This window comes from Aplidium turbinatum, chromosome 5 (genome assembly GCF_918807975.1).
Source record: "Aplidium turbinatum chromosome 5, kaAplTurb1.1, whole genome shotgun sequence".
Classification (NCBI taxonomy): Eukaryota; Metazoa; Chordata; class Ascidiacea; order Aplousobranchia; family Polyclinidae; genus Aplidium; species Aplidium turbinatum.
The window spans coordinates 24,543,401-24,564,003 of record NC_137476.1 but is presented as its reverse complement, the minus strand read 5'-3'; the positions used below and the strand labels follow the sequence as shown (position 1 = coordinate 24,564,003).

The 20,603-nt window shown below is 39.6% G+C and overlaps 1 protein-coding gene across 2 annotated transcripts in view; it reads left to right on the top strand.

The window, feature by feature from the left end:
- The first annotated feature begins 7,409 nt into the window (after window positions 1–7,409).
- LOC145771331 (uncharacterized) overlaps window positions 7,410–20,603 on the top strand; it is a 34,874-nt gene continuing 21,680 nt past the window's right edge. The window contains exon 1 of one of the 2 annotated variants that reach the window (XM_082583080.1): window positions 7,410–7,539. In XM_082583080.1, coding sequence (XP_082439206.1) covers window positions 7,469–7,539 — 71 coding nt within the window. In that variant the 5' untranslated portion in view covers window positions 7,410–7,468. Of the gene's footprint in view, window positions 7,540–14,143; window positions 14,516–20,603 lie in introns of those variants that run through there. The other variant, XM_082583079.1, reaches the window with a different exon arrangement.

Sequence of the window (20,603 nt, the reverse complement as noted above, 5' to 3'; positions counted from 1 at the left end):
AGAACTTGTAGAGGTTTTGAATCAATGACGCAAGCCCGGTCACCGAGATTGACATTGTGAAGTTTCAGATTGCTGAAGTCGTATTGCCGTGGAATTATTTCATCCATTAGATGCAGCTGAATGGAGAGCAGTCCTCAACACTATCTGTAGTGACACGAGCTTTATGAGGACTCCCCACTCTTGTAGAGAAATATTTCACAGAAGGAAATATGCTAGAAATGTGAATCTTCTTGACTTTTAGTTTTTATTCTTTGCAAATTTTCTAAACCTTAACTGGTCATTTTTCTACTTTCCTGCCCTTCACAATAAGCAATTCGTCTCAGGTGGCTAGACATTTTCGTGCAATGCTAGTTATATATATATGTTACTGTTAGTGCAAAATAAATGTTAGCGCAATTACTTTGAAATGTAAAAACGCCCAAAAGTGTCTTATATTTATGAGCAGAAGTAATGTTTTGTTTGGTTTAGCATTACTTTATGTTATGAAGTTATTTTTAGGAAATTAGAATAAAGGCCAACTTTCTGACGTCTTTTCATCTCAAACACTTTATTTCAATAAATTTGTTGGGTAAAAATTTAATGTACGCACAATATACATGGCTATTATCTTGTAAAATAGTTTGGCTCTGTGATTGTCATAGCTAGCGCAATTAGCGATTAAATTAGCACTGAGCTAAGATAGCCCATGACGTAATTTCCGCGTACGAAAACAGTTCGTATTGAGATAGGGTTAACGTGCGTTGCTCAAGCGCACATTTTGCAATATAGTCTGAACTAGAGAGATTGGGTTCAAATAGACTACCACCGCTGACCTATCACGAAACAGTTCAGTCTGATTTTCTGACCATTCATGCAAAAACACATAAAATGGCCTAATAATCTAGCAATATAAATTAATGATTTAATATGATGTTTTTCTATTAATTATTTTCAATGTAATGAATCAAAAATGTAGTTAAAAAAAAAAAATAACAAGTCGAACATGAAATCGAAGGCTAAACCTTTAGATTTAGTCCGCGCCCCATGTAAAGACGTAGCCTATTGTACACTTTGTACAGTAGTTATGTCAAAATGAACACTACTCTAGGGTTAGGCTTAACCAGTCAGCAAATCATATCGTTATACCATATTCAATATTAATAGACGTTAAATAAGTATAAAATATATAAATTGCTTATTGGGTAAGACCATCAAATAAAATCGAGTTTTAGTATTACGCTTTACTGCATGGTTAAAACTATACGGGTTGTGTTTGTGCAAACACCCGTGTAATACACGGGTACACGTCACGGGTTTTACACGAGAAACTGGGGTACAAAAACACGTATATTTTAATGTTTATGAGGTAACCTGTTGAATACCCTAACTCCACAGCCAACACTTCTACATTCATGGTTCATCGTTACTCTGCGAAATAAAAACTAACTTTAAAAAGTCTGTAAAGTTATTCGGTTAGGTGGGGCTGTTTTCCATGCAGCCCCAACGGATTCAAAAATTGCTGTAAATTACCAAAAGAAGTGGAGCTTCAAAGATGATTTTTAGCCAATCAGAATGCTAGAAATCCAGAATCTCGGGCTGCAGAGCAGTTTGGTGTTGCCAAACAAAACTTTTAATATTTTAATTTTCGATCCGCAATTCTTAAATGATAAAAGTAACCGGGTCGGAGTAACACAGAGGAAAACTTATTTTCCCTCTTCTCTTTCTTTCAGGTGGGGCTGCAGCCCTGCAGCCCCATGGCACGAGCCGCCACTGCTCTAGGCTACATATAGGCTAACGGCTAACACTAAATTAAGATCATCTCAACTGGGGCCCGTCCGCAAACGTCTATCTTGCTGCAAGTAAAATATTGTTTTTATAATTCTACCTACCAGGTGGCCTATTCTGATGGTGAACTTTTCATGGCTGTTTGACTAGACTCAATTGGATCATTTTTTTTACACATCTCCAACAAAATTCGTTCCATAATCTTATTTGATTCAATGTTACAATTCAATGCAAATAATTCACTCATTCAATCATTCACCATTTTATGAATTGCAATCTCTGCAATGATTAGATAACAGCTTCCGCGTTCAACGAAAACAGCCATTCAACAAATAGGTAAGTATACCTTAGTAACCTTTATAGATGGCTATTGGCTATGGTGAGTGCTATCGGGTATTTCAATCCCGGGTGCAATGCGTTGATGACGGAAGCCAGACTTTTCCATTATAACTTATTGAACACAAAATCTCACTACAAAAACGACAAATTTCTTAACTTCGTTTTAAACTTTTATTTACAGTAGATTAGATGCTTGACTTTGAATCTCAATATTTTGCATGGTTTGAAATCAGTAACGTCTCAAAATGTAACTCGTAGCGCAGGGTTTAAAAAATCTCTTCGGTATCGCTACTGATGGAAAGGCTGTTGAAAAACAACGATATTATTTCATCATTTGAAACGTGGGCTTTGTGATCTGGCAAGTTAACTTAAGAGCGCCACTTTTCGATGGAAAGATTCTATTTTCAGCCTATGTGGATTTATTTCCACCGAAAATGTTTTGTGTAAAATTCAATGATGCAAGCCTGAGAGCGCAGTGGCGTTGAGTGACTGATTCGTTGACAAGGAATTTTACCAGCGCAAGTCTTTAACTTGATAAACAAGTTTAACCTTGGGCAGCTTTTAGTTTATAAAATTCGAAGATTTATTCATACTCTACCAAAATTTTATTCATTCTTTCCAATTGCTGCATGCTGATAGTTGTTTGCACACTGCGCAGTGCGCACACGAAAAAAAATCACAGCAGACAGAAATAAAGATCTGAGCAATTTGGCAAGCTGCCTTTAACAAAACCTACGTATTGAAATTAAAGCTCTTGCTGTAGTCACAAAGATGAAGGAAACAAACCAATTTGTTGGATCTTGTCCAAAATAAGAGACTGGTTTTTTCATGTTTTTTTTTTTTTTTTGCAAAAAGATTAACATACGTTTCTCTTGCTCCCAGTTCATCAAAACTAGAAATAATTAATAACAAAGCATCTATAATCGAATAAATTGTTAAAAGGCACCAGAGTTTCATCTCGAGACAGAAAAAATTCAAAGATAAAATGACAATTTATAGTAGCGTGTAACATGAAAGCAAATACTCTTTTTTAAACAAATTTGACACTTTGCAGCTTTGCTCTAATACTGCAACACCCATCCACTGGAGATTCGCGGCGCACTTGCGCATACTAGTGTACCGTTGCACACAGTATGGAAAGTTCTGAACTTTACACATAGAAGAAATTAATTCTAGAAGGAAACAAAACAATCAGTAAGAAGCAAGCCACTTGTATTTAAAAAATGCTCTGGTAAAACAAATTTGTTTATTTAGATTACTTCATTGCAGTTCATTGTATCGTTTCGTTCATATAAAACCATACGTAGCCGATTTGTCAAACAATGCAACATTTAATGACATTTCACGTTAATGGACTGCTCATATGAACGTCATATTTCACTGTTTCTATCACATTTGTTGGTTCAATGTTTACGTGTGCAATATTTTAAACTGTTTTTTAACATTTAAAATTTTGTGTTCATTCATGCAACAAGCACTTTGACAAGAATACCATAAATTTCGTTGGTGCTTCTTGTCTATATATTTGCATTTGGTTTGTAATATTGAACGGCAACTAAGCAACCTCTCTCTCTGTGTCACTCTCTCTCAGTCTTTCATCTATCAAAGCAGGGCCGTGTTAACTGCCGGGGACACAAGGCTGTTCAGGGGCTTTTTTATTTTATTCTGTTCAATGTTTTTGACTGTAAAAAAGAAAAGCTGCTACAGAAGCATGATATAATAGTAATCAATAACTTAAATCATGGAGGGCGTATTTACTGCTTCTCAAACCCCTGGCTGGAGCCCACCTCTGATTAGGAGATTACTCATATTTATCACATGTAGCGTTTTTAGGGTTGTAAGTTTATATATTGGCCAACATTTGATATGTACGCTACAGGTATTGTGTACGAGGCGGCAGCAATGGCCGAGTGGTTAGCGCGTTGGGCTCGCAGTCGAGTGCTTGCATGTTCGACTCCAGCCCAGTGGCGTAGCCAGAAAAAAAAATTGGGGGGGGCCAAATATTTGATGAATTGAAGAGAACGACAAAGTGTTTGATTTAAGACATCGCCACCTGATGTGCAGTGGCATATCCTGGTGGGTTAAGCAAGGGAAGCAATAAAGATGGTGGGTGGTTAGAGCGTGCCGCAGGCACGCGTATTCTAGGGGGGTCCGGGGGCATGCTTCCCCGGAAAATTTTTGCAAAATTGCACTCAAATAATGGATTATAGCGCTTTCTGGAAACACTTTCAGGGTAATATTTGTATGAAATTTATTAGCAGATAAACAGCTGTTAACTTATTAAAGGTAGCTGTTACACACAAACGGGCAAAAACTGCTGCTAAAAGTAGAGAACACAAAAAAACTCAGCTACACAAAAACCCAACAGAGTAAGCGATTCTGAAATTGCTTCCACAGATTAGTTAAAAGAAGCGTAAATCGCGTAAACTTTGCGCGATTTACGATTTGCAAAATTTATTGGTGTCTTTCTGTGTGTCTAAAACAAGTCCTGGGGGTGTTAATAGCTAGATGTCTTGGAAAACGATATAAATTTATACAAATTATATTATATTTTTAACAAAGGGTTCAACTTCGGAATCCAAACTTTGAAAATTTGGGGGGGCCATGGTTCCTTTCGCCCCCCCCTGGCTACGCCTATGCTCCAGCCACCCGCACTTGCTGTTGTTTCTCTGGGCAAGAAACTTTATGATAATTGACTCTACCCAGTGATCGATTTCGAGTAATAGGTAAAAGTAGAGTAGACAACCGGAAACAAACATTGTCGTCGGCTGCAGCGTGGGTCAGGTACCAAATCACTAAACATAAAGACCCACCAGTGCTCACACCACCTTGCATGATGGGTGGTACTTTTAGGAGGCATAGAAGCTTATTGGCCTACGTCACCAAGAAATTGACTCAACTTTTGTATCTTAATTATCATGACGCAATATTACGAGCCAAAAACTAACCCTGTGAACGAATCTTTCATCAGTTGTGTAGTTTGATGACTCTTTTTCCTCACGTCGAAAAAGAGTTCGCTAGTCGGACCACTTGGCATGCAACAACTCAGCATGTACATTTCAGCTACTATCGAAGTCAGCAAATGGAATTTTCACCTAGCATCGAACTTGCTTGGTCATCGCTTGCTAAACTGAATTCACTGCTTGTTATACATGCCAAGTATCGGCTAGCTCAGTTTTTACTTGCTTAGTTCATCAATTACCAATTTTAGCCACATGCTGAAATGATGCTAGCTCAGTTGTCTCTTACTCAAATGTAATGTGCTGAGTTCACAACTGCTTAGTGGTAGGGAACTCAAAAGATTCAATAAAACATTGTTTTTCCACATTTCATGATTTCTTAATTTTTTGTTATTCCATGACAAGCCTACAATGTCATCAGTGGCGAATCAGAATGATATGATTGTTGTGTATGACTGAATATGACTGAATACAAGTATCAAAAAATAATAATAGCAAAACATCATATAAGTCATTAATTTATATTGCTAGACTAAAGTAGGTCATGTTATGCTTTTTTGCATGAATATGTAGAAAATTAGACTGAACTGTTTCGTGATAGGTCAGCGGTTGCAGTCTGTTTGAACCCAATCTTGACGAAATATATTTTAATCTTTAGTTCAAACTTCAAACTACATGTATATTGTATATGGCAAAATGTCTGAAACGACAATTAAGGAAGAGTCCGACAAGTCAGCAGTTGTGAACTGAGCAAATGGCGATTGAGCAAGTGACAACTGAACAAACAGCATTTCAGCAAGGGACTGAAGTTGGCAAATGATAAAACTGAGCAAGTAACAACTGAGCAAGCAGAAGCTTGGCGTGTCACAAGCCAGCAAAATTAGTTTAGCAAACGATGACCAAGCAAATCGGAACTGAGCAAGTAAATTTCATTGGCTGGCTTGGCAATAGCTGAAGTGTACGTTGCTAAGCTGTTGCATCCCGAGTGGTCTGACGACGTTTAGGAAAGCAACCAGCTAAATTATGATGATTGAAAATCCTTTTTTCCTGTTACAGTTCATTATGCGTCATATCATAGATGGTCATATCGTGGTTTCACAAAACAATAATTGTTATCAGTGTTGCCATTTTTTGGTTTTTGAGATCGATTGTCAGTGAAAATAAAGCCTTCACCCAAAAGTGGCACAACAACAATTCAAACTCTCACATAATATGTGACTGCAAACAAGACAAAACTGTTTCGATCTTAAGGTCTCCTCAGTGCAGTAAATCGTACACTATTATGCACATAATATGTACATAATATGTACTTAGTTGCGCCTCTATACGGCTGCATTGACAGTGTCTGCTTTGTAAAGTGAGGAGGAGCAACGCATTCTGCGATGCGTACAGCGCTATATAAAAACAAGCATTTTTATTAATAATATTATAATGTAAACAAAGACTATGACATTTATCGAACAATACTTAGATTAACAAGGAAGCCAGTTTTCGTGTCACCTTCAGGAATGCCATTTGGTGTCCTGCCAAAACCGCATCGGCATGCCCTTGCGTGGTGTCGAACAGGCGCCCTTTTAAAGGTCATACCAGCACACTCGTTATTTACTATAGATATTATTTGTATGCTGCACCATTCCTACAAAATCTCTTAATACTAACTTGGTAATACTTGGTAATAGGCTACTAACTTTACAAATATTTTTTTCATTTTAAAATATCATTAGTTCTGCTTTTTTGTTCTTCATACTCTTTGAAGCTTTCCATTGACACCATTTTGTTATCTGGGAGCGAGTTAGCTTACTATGTACTAGGTAAAATAACATAGGTTACGAATTACGTACACCAAACTCTTCTAAAGAAAAAAAGATGTTGAAGGCACGAAAGTCTAGATTAAAATGTTATGTGCTGCTTTTATTTTTGTGCTGCTTTGTGCACTGTTGACCCTGAAAGAGAAAATAAATTGGAAACCTACTGTACACAAATTATGGTTTTTCGTAAGATAAATCAAGCGAGAATAAAGCTTTCTGTATGTCTGATTTGACATAGCAAGATAAATTTGTTGTGGACCTTGTGTACTTTTCTTTACGATAGCTTATTTTTCATTATAACGGACATGGTGAAATAAGTGATGAAAACGTTTATGATCTATTTTTTTCATTGGCAACTCTTCCACAACATTTTGTGGAATTCCGGATGCTTTGCGTAGGCTAGTTTCCGTCGTCATTGTTTTTTTTGTGCTACTCTCATCACAAAAGAGAATCTTCCACGTATTTAATTATTTTAATTCAGCCATGGTTCAAGTAATATGCAGTAGTTTTTCTATTTAGATGCAGTCATGCAATAGCTTACCATTAAGCACATTGAAAAAATTAGAGTGACAAATTGGAAACAATATAAGAGTGCACATGGTTGACTACTTTTGTGCTTTATGTGACTTGCTAGTTAGTGGAGTAGTGGTGGGCCTACTGCGCTGCAGGTATGAGATATACAGAAATCGGTAGACTAATAATGATTGGCTCTCTATTCTCTGTTTGACGAAACTGGTTTTGTACGAATATTACAAAGCATGAAAAATAAATTCGTTCCATGTGGTAAAAAGTAGTCTCGAATAATTTTTTCCTTGCAAAAGCTGGCCAGATTTTAATGAAACTTCCACAAACAAAAAACACTTGAAAATTCTAAATTTACCACGAAATTAATGTGAAGACCCAGCTAAATTGTTTTGCTGTGAAGTTATACTGATTGGTTTGGTTTATTTTTTAATTTTTATCCTCGAACTGACAAAGCCTGTGATAGGTCAATGGTATATGGTTATTCCTGGCAATTTGCACACTTTCAGAGGCTTTCAACAACAGACCCAGGTTACTGAGATTGAATGAGTGCAGTTCCCGACATGTGCTGCCGTGGAATTATTTCATCCATTGGGTACCGCTGAATGGAGAGCAGTCTTGAAATGCCTTGCTCAATTGTACACTCTGAACCGGCACCGCTTGATCTTGAGTCGAGCGCTTAACCACTGAGCTAAACTACTTTTGGCCCAGTAACGCGGCTTAATTTAAGATTAATCGAAAAAAAAAGTTTTTTATAAACATTTCAGTTTTGTTTTTGCTTCAAAGCAAGGTTTCTTAGTTTTGGATTTCGTTCTGTACAGTACTGGAAATTTTTGTTAAGCATCAATTCAATCAACACTCTCCAGTGGTTGCAATTTATGTAGTGTTTCAATCGGTAGCATTAATATGGAGGTCCAGAAAGTAGTTATTGCCCCAAATTGATTTAGAGCAAGGGTCACAAATTCAAATTGCTCTGAGGGCCAAATGAATACTTGTGAATTAACTCCATTGCCGCAATACTTTTTTTGCATTACGGAAAGTTAAGTTTGTCTGCCTGGCCCGTTCCTCCATTCTAAGCTGGTAGACCTTCCTCGGGTGCAACACCTTCTCAAAATCTTACCGCTCACCGTCGGTGTGACAAGCCGGTTCTTTGAAGTTCCTGACCTGGCTATGTTTATTGTGATCTTCTCACCTTGTCAATTCTTTCGTACCCGTGCGTTGTCGATGCTGAGACAAGAGTTCATCATCTTTCAATAAACAAAATAACCCAGCAAGGACGTAATAAAAGAGGTAGTAAGTACGCAACAAGAACGTAAGAGCGCTAAAAAGAAATAGTATATACACTATACAGTACTGAAGTAAGAATAAAGAGATAAAAAAAAAACACTGTAAAGACAAAAAAATGCAAACAGAACGACTTGGACCTGATGAGCAAAAATGTAGCAACCGACTCTCAAAAAGCGCGGAAAAACACGAAGTCCTTGAAGACCTGACTACCGCAAATAGACCACCAAAGTTGCTATTACGATAACGGTAGGCTATGTAGGCCTAGAAGTGAATAGGCAATGTGATTGTAATGCAATAATAGGCTACGAGTTTCTCGCACTCAATAAATTGGCGCGACAATACTGGTCACAGCGGTAAACCATAATTTCTTCGTGGGAAAATTGTAACTTAAAGTTCCCGGATCCTTTCGTCTGCATATAATGACCGAAGAAACACACACTTGAACTTCTTTTCAAACAGTGTATTTCTGTAAAAATTAGCCCACGGCTACCAAAAACGAGGGGGTGCAACGCGTACACCACTGAAAACTGTCACTACAGAACAGATTACTTGGATAAAAGACGGAACCTTTGTCCAGCTAGCAAGCACTAAGCCAACAGTTAAATGTGCGGCCAACTTTCAAACAATCATTTTACGAATGACCAGAATAGATATCAATATCTCAAATTCACGTAGAAAGTAACTGTGACGCAATAAATGAAAGACAATTATGAAGTCATTCCAACAGGTGTTTAAAGCTGATGTAATATTTCCTGTTTAAACAGGCCCAAACAAGTCCAAACAAGTTTGACACAAGTCTATGAACGATGGTGCAATTTTGGCACATTTTCTAGCAACTTCCATGACGTAATATTCAGTAGACTTGAACGGTTTTATATGACGTTTGATTTGTACAGAGATTGGCCGTAACATAGCGGCCCCTAGTTATGACAGTCTAACATGGCATAACTAAAAAAGAATTGAAGGACAATCGTGAGCCAATGAATAAAAACACATGATACACAAATTGTTTGAATCACTCACGTTTAAGTTAATACGCAAATACAAAGGGCATGCAAAGAATGAACAGCAATACGAAATAATACACGATACATGAAATTGGTACCATAGGTACACGCTAAAATGACGCTATATACAATGGTTGCGCTAATAACCGACTGTTCCGGGCTCAGACAAGGGTCGGCCACCGCAGACAAAACCAAGCTCAAACCCTAACACTTAGGTGTTCTTTACGGGGGCGAGGCACGAAATATCCCTCAACACGTAGTCTACTTTCACTTTCCCCGTACTCTCATCATAGTTGCAGACGGCAACTTTGGCTCTACGAACCACAGGCTTCCCTTTCCTAATTTGTGGAACTACCTCATGCACCCTCCCAAGTTGATACTTCCCACGTTTACCAATGTCTTGGAGAGAACCTACCACTACAAGTTGACCAGGCTCCAAATTCTCGGCCATTTTTAGCCATTTTTTCCGGCCCTGAAGACCTGGCAAGTAAAAATCGATCCATTTATTCCAAAACTGCTGAGAAAGTGACAAATTGAACCGATAATCCCTTCTTAATTGGTCACGATCATGTGGTTGCCCAACAGCACAGTATGGGTCTAAGTATGGGGTCAAAAGTGAGGCAGGGGTGATGACAGTAAAATCCCTAGGGTCGTCACTCAAAGGTACCAAAGGGCGTTCGTTCACGATCCGAACGGCACTGCCTGTGTACGTAAGCAGTTCAATAAAATTGGGCTTACGAATTGAAGAGTCCAAAATGTGAAAAAATGCGATTTTAAATTGTTTTACCATTGCCTCCCAGGCGCCACCTTGCGCCGGAGCATACGGAGGTATAAATTCCCAGTTTATCTCTCTCTGTCTCAGGGCGTTGTGAAATTCAGCTGATTCTATCAACTCGGGTAACTTCTTAGATGCTGCCTGAAAGGTACTTCCATTATCGGAATAGATAGCATTAACCTGCCCACGTAAATCTGTAAACCTTGTAAAGGCAAGTAAAAAATCACTCAGCGACAATGACGTGACCAGCTCAACATGAATAGCGCGAGATGCCATACATGTGAATAAGAGTCCCCAAGCTTTTTTGTGACTCCTACCTTCAACAAAGGTCAATGGTCCAAGATAGTCTAAGCCGCAATCAAAAAAGGGTTTCCTATGGGCAGTTGTGCGAGACAAAGGTAAATCAGACATGAGCTGCCTTATAGGCCGAGCTTTCTCAATCGCACATACACCACAATCATTAAGATACCTCTTCACGGAAGCATTACCATTAGCGATCCAAAACTTCTGTCGCGTAGACAACAAAGTGTGCTGTACTCCACAGTGCGCATTTCGATTATGATGCGACAGTACAACAAGCCTAGTGAAGGGGTGTTTCGAAGGCAAAACAATCGGATGCTTTGCTTCTAGAGAAATCTCGGGAGAATTACTTAAGCGCCCTTCAATGCGGATTACACCAGCATCATCTACACAAGGTCTGTACTTTTTAAGTGAACGCAATTCCTTCAAGCGTTCCTTCTCACGTTGCGAAGCGCCAACACTACCCCGCTTTATCACTTCCTCAAGTGCATCCGGCGATCGTTTGGTCATTAAATGTAACACATCGCCATACACGCTCTTCTGAACAAACTTCACAGTTAAGTCTAAGGCTCTATTAAGATAAGAGGCGTCCAGTTTTGGCTTCATAAAGCTACGCTTTCTCGTTTTACAGCACAAAAATTCAACAAAAGCAACCAAATAAGCAATTCTCTTTTTCATAACATACAAAGAAGGTGCGGCCTCGATCAATCTGTGAAGGCCACCCTGTCCAACGTCAAGCGACCCCTCTTCGTCACGAAGATATAGGCTATGGACAGGTACTGGAGTGGGGTTTTCTACAGATGGAATTTCTTCACACTGATAGAGAAGACTAGAACCATTTAACCACAACTCTCGAGACTCTTTCTTTGTAATAAGATTTGGCCTTGTGCCAACATCAGCTGGGTTCATATCGGTAGGGCAAAAACGCCAATCCTGGGCTCCAGACAACAATAAAATATGCTCAACTCGACGCGTAGTAAACTTATTCAAACGTAAATCAGGGTTCTTAACCCACTGCAACACAGTCCGAGAATCACACCAAAAATACTTACTGCAGTCGGGCATCTTCAATGCCTCGTAGGCCTGCTTCACGAGTCTTGCTGTATTTAAAGCGGCAACAAGCTCTTTCCTAGCTATCGGCCAAGAAAACTGATTTTTTACAACAATGGTAGATTTACCCAGAACGAAAGACACACTCGGAACTTCGTTAACCAGTCTACGTAAGTAAACAACAGAAGAGAAAGCTTGATTCGAAGCATCACTAAACCCATGCAATTGATATGAAACAATATCATCAGGACTGCACACACCAGAGTTTGCAAAATACCATCTCGGTAACGAAAAATCCTTAAGCAGGTCCAAAGAGCGAAGCCACGACTCCCACTCTTTAACAAAGCTATCAGGGACCTCGGTGTCCCAATCAAACTTGTCTATCGCCAATTGCTGAAGTATAAGGCGTGCTTTTAGAAAAAATGGCGCTCCAAAGCCTAGCGGATCAAAATTTTGTCCAAGCTGACTGAGCATACTTCGGCGCGTGTGTTTAGCTAAGGGCTTTAAGGAACATGCGATACGCATCTCGTCAGACTCGGTTTGCCACACACAACCCAATGTCTTCGCTGATGGCAAAGTCATATTTTCAGTCTGAAAGTCAATGTCACGAATCAAAGGTGAAAGCATCTCATTATCCAAATTTGACAAGACAATCATAGACTCCTTGTTAGCACTCCACTTAACAAGTTTAAACCCACGGCTCTCAAACAAAGCAATTGATTCATGAGTGATTTGCTGAGCTTCCTCTAAGCTATCAGCCGAAAATATAAAATCATCCATGTACATATTATTTGCAATATTGCAGAGAGTCAATTCACCAGCACTGCTGGGATTCTGCTCGATCATTTTCTTTATAGCCAAGCAAGCGATATACGGGCTACTCTTTATTCCCCAAGGGTGTACACAAAAACGAAATGGTACAATCTTTCCACTTTCAAGGTCATCATCTTCAAACCACAATATGCGAAACAAATCCCTTTGCGACTCAGGTAACTTTATTTGAAAGAAGCATTTAGTCACATCAGCCATGAGACCAAATCTACCAAGCCGAAATCTAGCCAAGACATCTACCAGAGGGTTTAACAAGTCAGGACCCGAAAACATTACATCATTAACACAAGTTCCTCGAAATTCAGACTTGCCATCGTAAACAATACGCTTTTTTAATTGTGACGTCACAAAGTATGGTAAATACCATTCAAATCCCTTGACATTTCCTGCTTCACCCGCACGCTCAATATAGCCATTAGATTTAAGATCTTTCATGGTGTCAGTAAGGAAATCACGAAGTTCAGGTTGTTTTAAAGCCTTCTTCCTTAAAGCAGCAGCTCTATCTGACGCCAACACAAAATTGTTAGGTAGATCAATATCTTCCTTCAACGGAACAGGTATCTCAAATCGACCATCTTTCAACTCAATATTCGGTTCGACAAGTTCTCTAGCCAAATTATCATTGCGAGACAATTCACAGGTTTCATTTTGCAAAGTCAAATCCTGAATGACTTTATTCAGGTCTGCTATTTCCATATCACGAGACTGAATTTTACGCTGAAAGCCAGAGATGACATCCGACTCTGAAGACGTCTGCACTCTGCACACTTTAGCAACGCTTTCAACTAAGGGTGACTTACCACCACAAGCCAACCAACCGAGAGGAGTGAGTAAAGCATGCGGTTCACTGCGATTTTCACCAACACGTTCTTCTTTTGTCCACATCAAATAAGCGTTGTCATTGCCAATCAGTACATCTACAGTACTACAATCATTCAAATGAAACATATTCACTAGGGTGGATCAAAAATGGCAAAAAAATTTTTTTTTATTAATTTTAATTAGCTAGATATGGCAAAAGTTGCCAATATATCACCAAAACACAATGTAAAAAATTGAACAGGTTTGAACAAGTTTTTGATCTCCCCCCGCGACATTCAAATTTAGTCACTTATACATACAAGAACTGCATGGCAAATATTTTTTCGATTTTAACTCGCTTTGCAGACATGGCAAAAGGTTCTAATATAACACCAAATACAATGAAAATGTGTGTAATTAAGAGTTTTGACTTCACCCTATTTCAGCATATTAATTTCAAAGTGACTTGGCGGATGGACCACCCGCGGTTCCAACAGGTAAACGCCTATTAACCATGACCACCAGATGGCCGAGTATAGACTCACAAGCTTAAACTTTGTATGACTGATTTGACAGGTGGCCCATTGGCAAAGTCACTTCCTATTAATTTATGCGCTCATGCATACAAAGACTGCAAGCAATATTACAAACAGTTACAAGTTGAAGTGAGTAAAGTCACGTTTAGACTCAAATGTTGGCATTAACTGACGAGAAGCAATTCGGACACAAATGAAGCCGTCTCGATATTTCGGTCCACAAACTGCTTCAGATGCATCGGTAACCAGCTTGCACGAGCCTTTCAACAGCCTGCATGTGACATGGAAATTCGAGAAAAAATACAGTGGGAGTCACATCTATCATGATGAATTGCAGGAGCTCAACATCCGTCATTGTTTTAATTACAGGAGGCTCCGTGATAGGAAGATCTGTCCAGTTAATCAATTCGAAGTATTTCATTGCATCAAAATTAAGCTTTGAGGGAACTTTAAATTTTTGTATTTTTCCCCTGGGTTTTGCAGCTCTAGCTTTCATCACTCCACGCAGGCCTAGTTCTCGAATATGTGGTCGATGGTAAGTTATCATAGCCAAAATTATATTTTCCGGATGAGCAAAGTATGAGTTGTGCAGTGCATAACTGGGTCGATAATTTTCTTGTGTTTCTGACAAAGATATCGTGATGTGGTTATCATTTGGTGAATGTGTCTAGCTCCATCTTTGCAAGATGAATGTGATTTTATTGTGAACCACATTGGAGCATATATACGGATAATGAACATAACCAATGCTTGCCGTCTCCCATACGGATTGTTATCGCTGACATATAATCTAAGGGTTCTATTAATTAGCTGTAGTCAGCCATCGTGAGTGTCTGAGTGATTCAAGCATCCTGGGTTTCGCATCGCCAGATCAATGCTACATTCACCAGTGCAGTCAACCTGAATGGTGAAGATTGATGAAGGGAGTACCAAGTAATAATAAAACTAGGCCATCGCCCAGAAGAGTTACTCATACTAGTCTAAGTAAACTGCCTTTTAATCTGTAAGAAGCGCATATAACTTTTATTAAAGTTTGTGGAACCTGCAGTGCAAGCAAATTCCAATAATTCTACTATAAAGCTTCTTTTATATCTAGAATTCTTTTGAAGAATCAAATGCTACATCAGCTAATTGTTGAGATACCCAACCAAGTATTTTAGCAATGGTGATAAAACGGTCAATTGTAACCTATCTGTTTGAACACAAGTCGCTTATTATGACATCATAAAGCGCATAAGTGAGTCACACAGTATTTATGCTTTTGACCAATTTTGCGGAGACTTTCTCCAACCCGATATTAGGGAAATTAAAACCTTGCGGGGGGCGATCAAAAAATTGTCATAACCAAACAAAAATTTGCATGTATGTTATTATGGGTATTTTGCACCTTTTTCACATACTAGCTTAGAAAAATAAAAATTTTGGATTTTTCGATCCACCCTAATATTCACGTCATGGAAATGACGGAAACCACTTAAATCTTGTTTATGGGGTAAAGTTTTAACATCGTCAGCCCAAGCTGGGTTAACCACCGAGGTTATATCACAAAACAGTTCATCAGTCTCTAACGACTGGATGTTGAGTTTAACAAGGTCAGCACAAGTAGCTTTCTGACCAGCCAGAGTATCCATTTTAAACGACGCTTTATCATACGGTTTAAGACCAAGTTCGCACACCAAGTCACTCGAAACAAAGGTCAACTGCGAACCAGGATCATGCTGACAATACACCAACTTCGATTTGCCAGTCATTGGATTCAAAACACGAGCAGCAGTAACGCGGTTAAAGGCTGCTTTAACATTTCCAATCTTAACATTACGCACAGGAACTCTGGCACCAGCATCATCTTTACCGACCAAATCCAGAGAATCACGTGACGTCACATAAAAATCATGCAGAAGAAAATAGTGTTTCCTATCGTTGGTAGGTCCACACTTACGACAGTTGTTTGCATGATTACAGTCTCTAACCATATGCTGGCGCAAACAGTTCAAGCATTTGCCAGCTTTCACAATGACATCTCTCCGACGTTTAGGTGTCAAGCGCAAAAATTCTTTACAATTAGACAAAAAATGATATTCAACTTGACCACGTGACGAACAACAAAAACACGCCGGTATGTCACTATGTCTGGCCACACCGCCGCGCGGTGCGCCAACAGCAGTCGAGTACTGCGAACTCCCTGAAATCACATTATCATGGGGTTTTACCGACGTCTGCCTAACCGGACATGAAGGCAATTTTCCTTTGCCAAACTTTTTAAAATTCTGCGACTCACCAGAATCGCCCATTAGCATAATGCTAAAATCAGTCGACTTGCGCGTTTCCTCCCGTACTACAAAATCAAACAAACTCTGAAAAGTAGGTTCCTCAGTGCTACCATACTGATCACCTAAAAAGTCAAGATAACGCTGCTTAGCGTCAAACGGGAGTCGTTTAGCCAAATCCAAAACAAAACGTCCTTCTAATTTATCACGCTGACCATAAGCTTTCGCGTAAAGCAAACACTGCGACAATTCATCTTTAAACTCTTTCAAATCACTGGAAGAGATAGAAGTCAATTTGCTACCATAGCGATACTTTCTAATTTCTGGTTCTGCGAAAAGACCTCCACGAACTCCAAAACGTTGGGACAAGCGAGCTAACGACATTTCTATCCTGTCTTCTTCTGACAAGCCAGGAGTGTCGGAAACCAAATTAGCAATCGTTTGTGCAGCTGTTCTAACACAAGCTGCTTGCAACAAAGTCAAACGAGTTCCCTTAAAGGGCGAAGCTGCCATCAAGGCCATAACACGATTTTTAAAGAAGACAAATGGCATATTATTACCATCGTAACCAATCAAGGCCGCCTTATCGAAGAACGTCCTACTATTTTGGTATTCAAAAAAGCAATCCTGCTGTTGAGAACTCGATTTAGCGGGAGAAGACAAGCTATATCCCTTAAGGGGCTGAGTGGGCTCAGTCACATGCACAGCCCGATCACGATCCTCACACACGTTAAAATCAGGAGACGCGATACGCCTCTCACAACCACCCAAATTACGTGTAGCTGGGCGATCAAAAACTAGCGGCGCTGAAAACTGTGAAGGGGGCAAAGCATTACTGCTAATGGCGGCCCCGTGACCTGTACGCTCTGGGGGAGGAGTTCGGTTGTAATTTGCAGGCCTTGGCTCTACAGCCTTCGGAAGACCCTTAGCCGCGGCCCCGAGACCTCCTGAAACAGCTGGAAAACATGTGGATTGTACAGGTCCACTTACGGATTGAACAGGCGTCTGGAAAAGGTTAGGTAAATTAAACTGTGATTGATGTTCACTTCTGGAATGCCTAGAAGAGCCCTTCCTAGAACTACGCCGGGAGCCCAACTCAGAACGATATTCAGCTAAAACTACCTCTTTACGTTGTTCGGCCCTCAACTGAGCGTCTTTGAGTGCGAACTCAGCAGCTCTAGCTTCGGCTCTCGCGGCGGCCTCAGCAGCTCTCGCTTCGGCCTCAGCTCTCGCGGCAGCCTCTGCTCGTGCGGCCTCAGCAGCTCTCGCGTCGGCCTCAGCTCTCGCGGCAGCCTCAGCTCGTATGGCTTCAGCAGCTCTCGCGTCGGCCTCAGCTCTCGCGGCAGCCTCAGCTCGTATGGCTTCAGCTCTTGCGATGGCCTCAGCAGCTCTTGCTTCGGCCTCAGCTTGGATCTGGAGCTCCTCTCGTCTTAACTGTAGGTTAATTTGTGCAACTATCCGTGACGAGCTCTCAGACATCCTAGTGCTTACATTTGAGGCGCTATCCTCAGGATGTATGTCAGCATCCAACCTATCTGAGAACTCACTTTCTTTTTGTTCGAAGTTATTTTTTAACGAGTTAAATTCGGGATCTACCCTATCACGAAGTTCTGCCAAGATTGCAGAGTTAACAATTTTACTCAAAAGAGCATGGAAATGCCGTAATTCCTCTTCTAAAGTAGATAACTTAGATCTAAAAATTAACAGTTCCTGCTTATCACTCAAAGAACCTAGGGCTACAGAAAGTTTCCCAATTTGAGTCAAAATATCCCGTCTAAGATGCCGGGCCTCTCGAACTGACTTAGCCTCATCGTTAATGGGTCCCTCCCCAGAATGGCCTGCCCGACCGCAAAGAACATCATCAGGCTTAAACTCAGTCGAGTCGACGGCGGTCGAGTCCCTGTCACCACCGAGTGTAGACATATTAAATGTTAGGGCTAAATTTAACAATTAAAAAATTAAGTTACACAAACACACAAAATTACAGTAGTTATAAAAAACTTAACTGCAAAGACCGTAAAAATACAAAAAAGAATTTAAATGCACGATACCGTAGCTGTACGAGTATGTGAAGTCCAAACGTCCACAAAACTTGCTTGGATTCTTCCACTTGAATCTTCAAGCACAGATGGATTGCCTTTAATCTTCTTTCTTGCCAATGAATGTCAAAGTTATTTTTTTTCTGTACCAAACTGAGAAGAAATGTCTTTAATTTTCTTTGCTTCTTTAGACTACCAACCAACAAGATCTTCTTTTATTATTTCTTTGCTTTTAAGTGCTTCTTGGCCTACCAACTAACTAACTTCGTCTTTTATTTTTTGCTTCTAAGTGCTTCTGTGCCAAACACTAGACAGAGAATCGTCTTTTATTTTTTATGGTCACAGCGGTAAACCATAATTTCTTCGTGGGAAAATTGTAACTTAAAGTTCCCGGATCCTTTCGTCTGCATATAATGACCGAAGAAACACACACTTGAACTTCTTTTCAAACAGTGTATTTCTGTAAAAATTAGCCCACGGCTACCAAAAACGAGGGGGTGCAACGCGTACACCACTGAAAACTGTCACTACAGAACAGATTACTTGGATAAAAGACGGAACCTTTGTCCAGCTAGCAAGCACTAAGCCAACAGTTAAATGTGCGGCCAACTTTCAAACAATCATTTTACGAATGACCAGAATAGATATCAATATCTCAAATTCACGTAGAAAGTAACTGTGACGCAATAAATGAAAGACAATTATGAAGTCATTCCAACAGGTGTTTAAAGCTGATGTAATATTTCCTGTTTAAACAGGCCCAAACAAGTCCAAACAAGTTTGACACAAGTCTATGAACGATGGTGCAATTTTGGCACATTTTCTAGCAACTTCCATGACGTAATATTCAGTAGACTTGAACGGTTTTATATGACGTTTGATTTGTACAGAGATTGGCCGTAACAAATACTCTAGGACTAGCTATTTTTAACATTTTCTTAGAGTAAACATTATCGTATAAACCCAAAGTGTGAATTTTAATTATTAATTATTTGAAAGTTCAAAAATGCATCGCCGGCCACCCTAAAACGACCTCGCGGGTCGCGTGTTTGAGACCCTTGATTTAGAGCAGGGGTTCTTAACCAAGGGTGCACGCACCACTAGGGGGTGCGAGACCTGTTCCTAGGCGGTGCGGGGATGCTGAATTATCAAGGTTTGTGATAATATGACGTAAAAAGCAAAGTTGTTTTTACCAGGTTTCAACAAAATTTTCGAACTGTAGGCAACTATTACGTTTCAGCCAATCCTAGGAGGGGGTGCGAGAACTGGTTGATAATTTCAAGCTGGTGCCGACGAGGCAAAAGGCTAAGAACCACAGATTTAGAGTCTTGAAATCTTTCCACGATGTTCAGGAAGTTGAAAAAGCCACTTAATATTTTTTAGATATAGCCTAGTGGGTTTGTTAACAAATTTGGTTTATGAGATGTCTTGATGTTTTCCTGTCGGGGTATGTCATGATCACCAGGCATAATTGATTTTTCGGCGCCCCTGGTTTCAGTTTTAGAGTCTATGAGGTTCTTGGCAGGATTGAAAATGCTACCGAGATGCATCGTGTGTTGTGCCACTTGTTGTTACATAGTAGGGTGTCCCAAAAAAAACGACTTTCTCTGAATGTGCTGTCAGTGGTTCCAAATTTGCATTTGGGCAAAAAAATAACTCTGTAAAAAAAAATTTGAAATCCGACATCGTTGGACGCCCTAGAAGTGACGTCATATTTTTCAAAATTTAGCGAAAGACAAAATTAGCTAAAACTTGCGTTTCTCGAAAGGTACTGAACATATAGAGACCTGGTTAATGGCTCATTTGAATCAGAAGATGCGATTTCCTATACAACTTTAATACATTTTATAGGTCTAAATGCTCTCATTAACGTGCTTTTGTCAAAATACTATTTCTCATCAATGTCTTGTTTCTGGTACCGCCATTTTTTTTCCATTAACTAACCAAAATCACGGCATAGCGGTTAAATCATTTGATTTGACACATTTACGAATAAGTTTACGTTGCTGTCCAAGCTATCAAATTTCAACAAAGAGTAGCCAAAGCTAAAAATTGATGTTATGATAACCTTGCGGCCTGCATTGAAAAGTTAGTGTTAACAGCAACTGATTGCTCAAGATCAGGAATAAGATAAAACTTCACAAAATACTCACACCGTCAGTCGAAATTTCTGGTGTAAATTGGATAAAATCTGAAAAGTACAGTATTGATAAAATCTGTGTTAAAATCAAATATTACTTGCTCTCGCTTTTCCCTAAGAGTAAATCGCAACCCTTTCCTTAACCTCCTCAATCCCAGTCTTTATCCCAGTTTACAG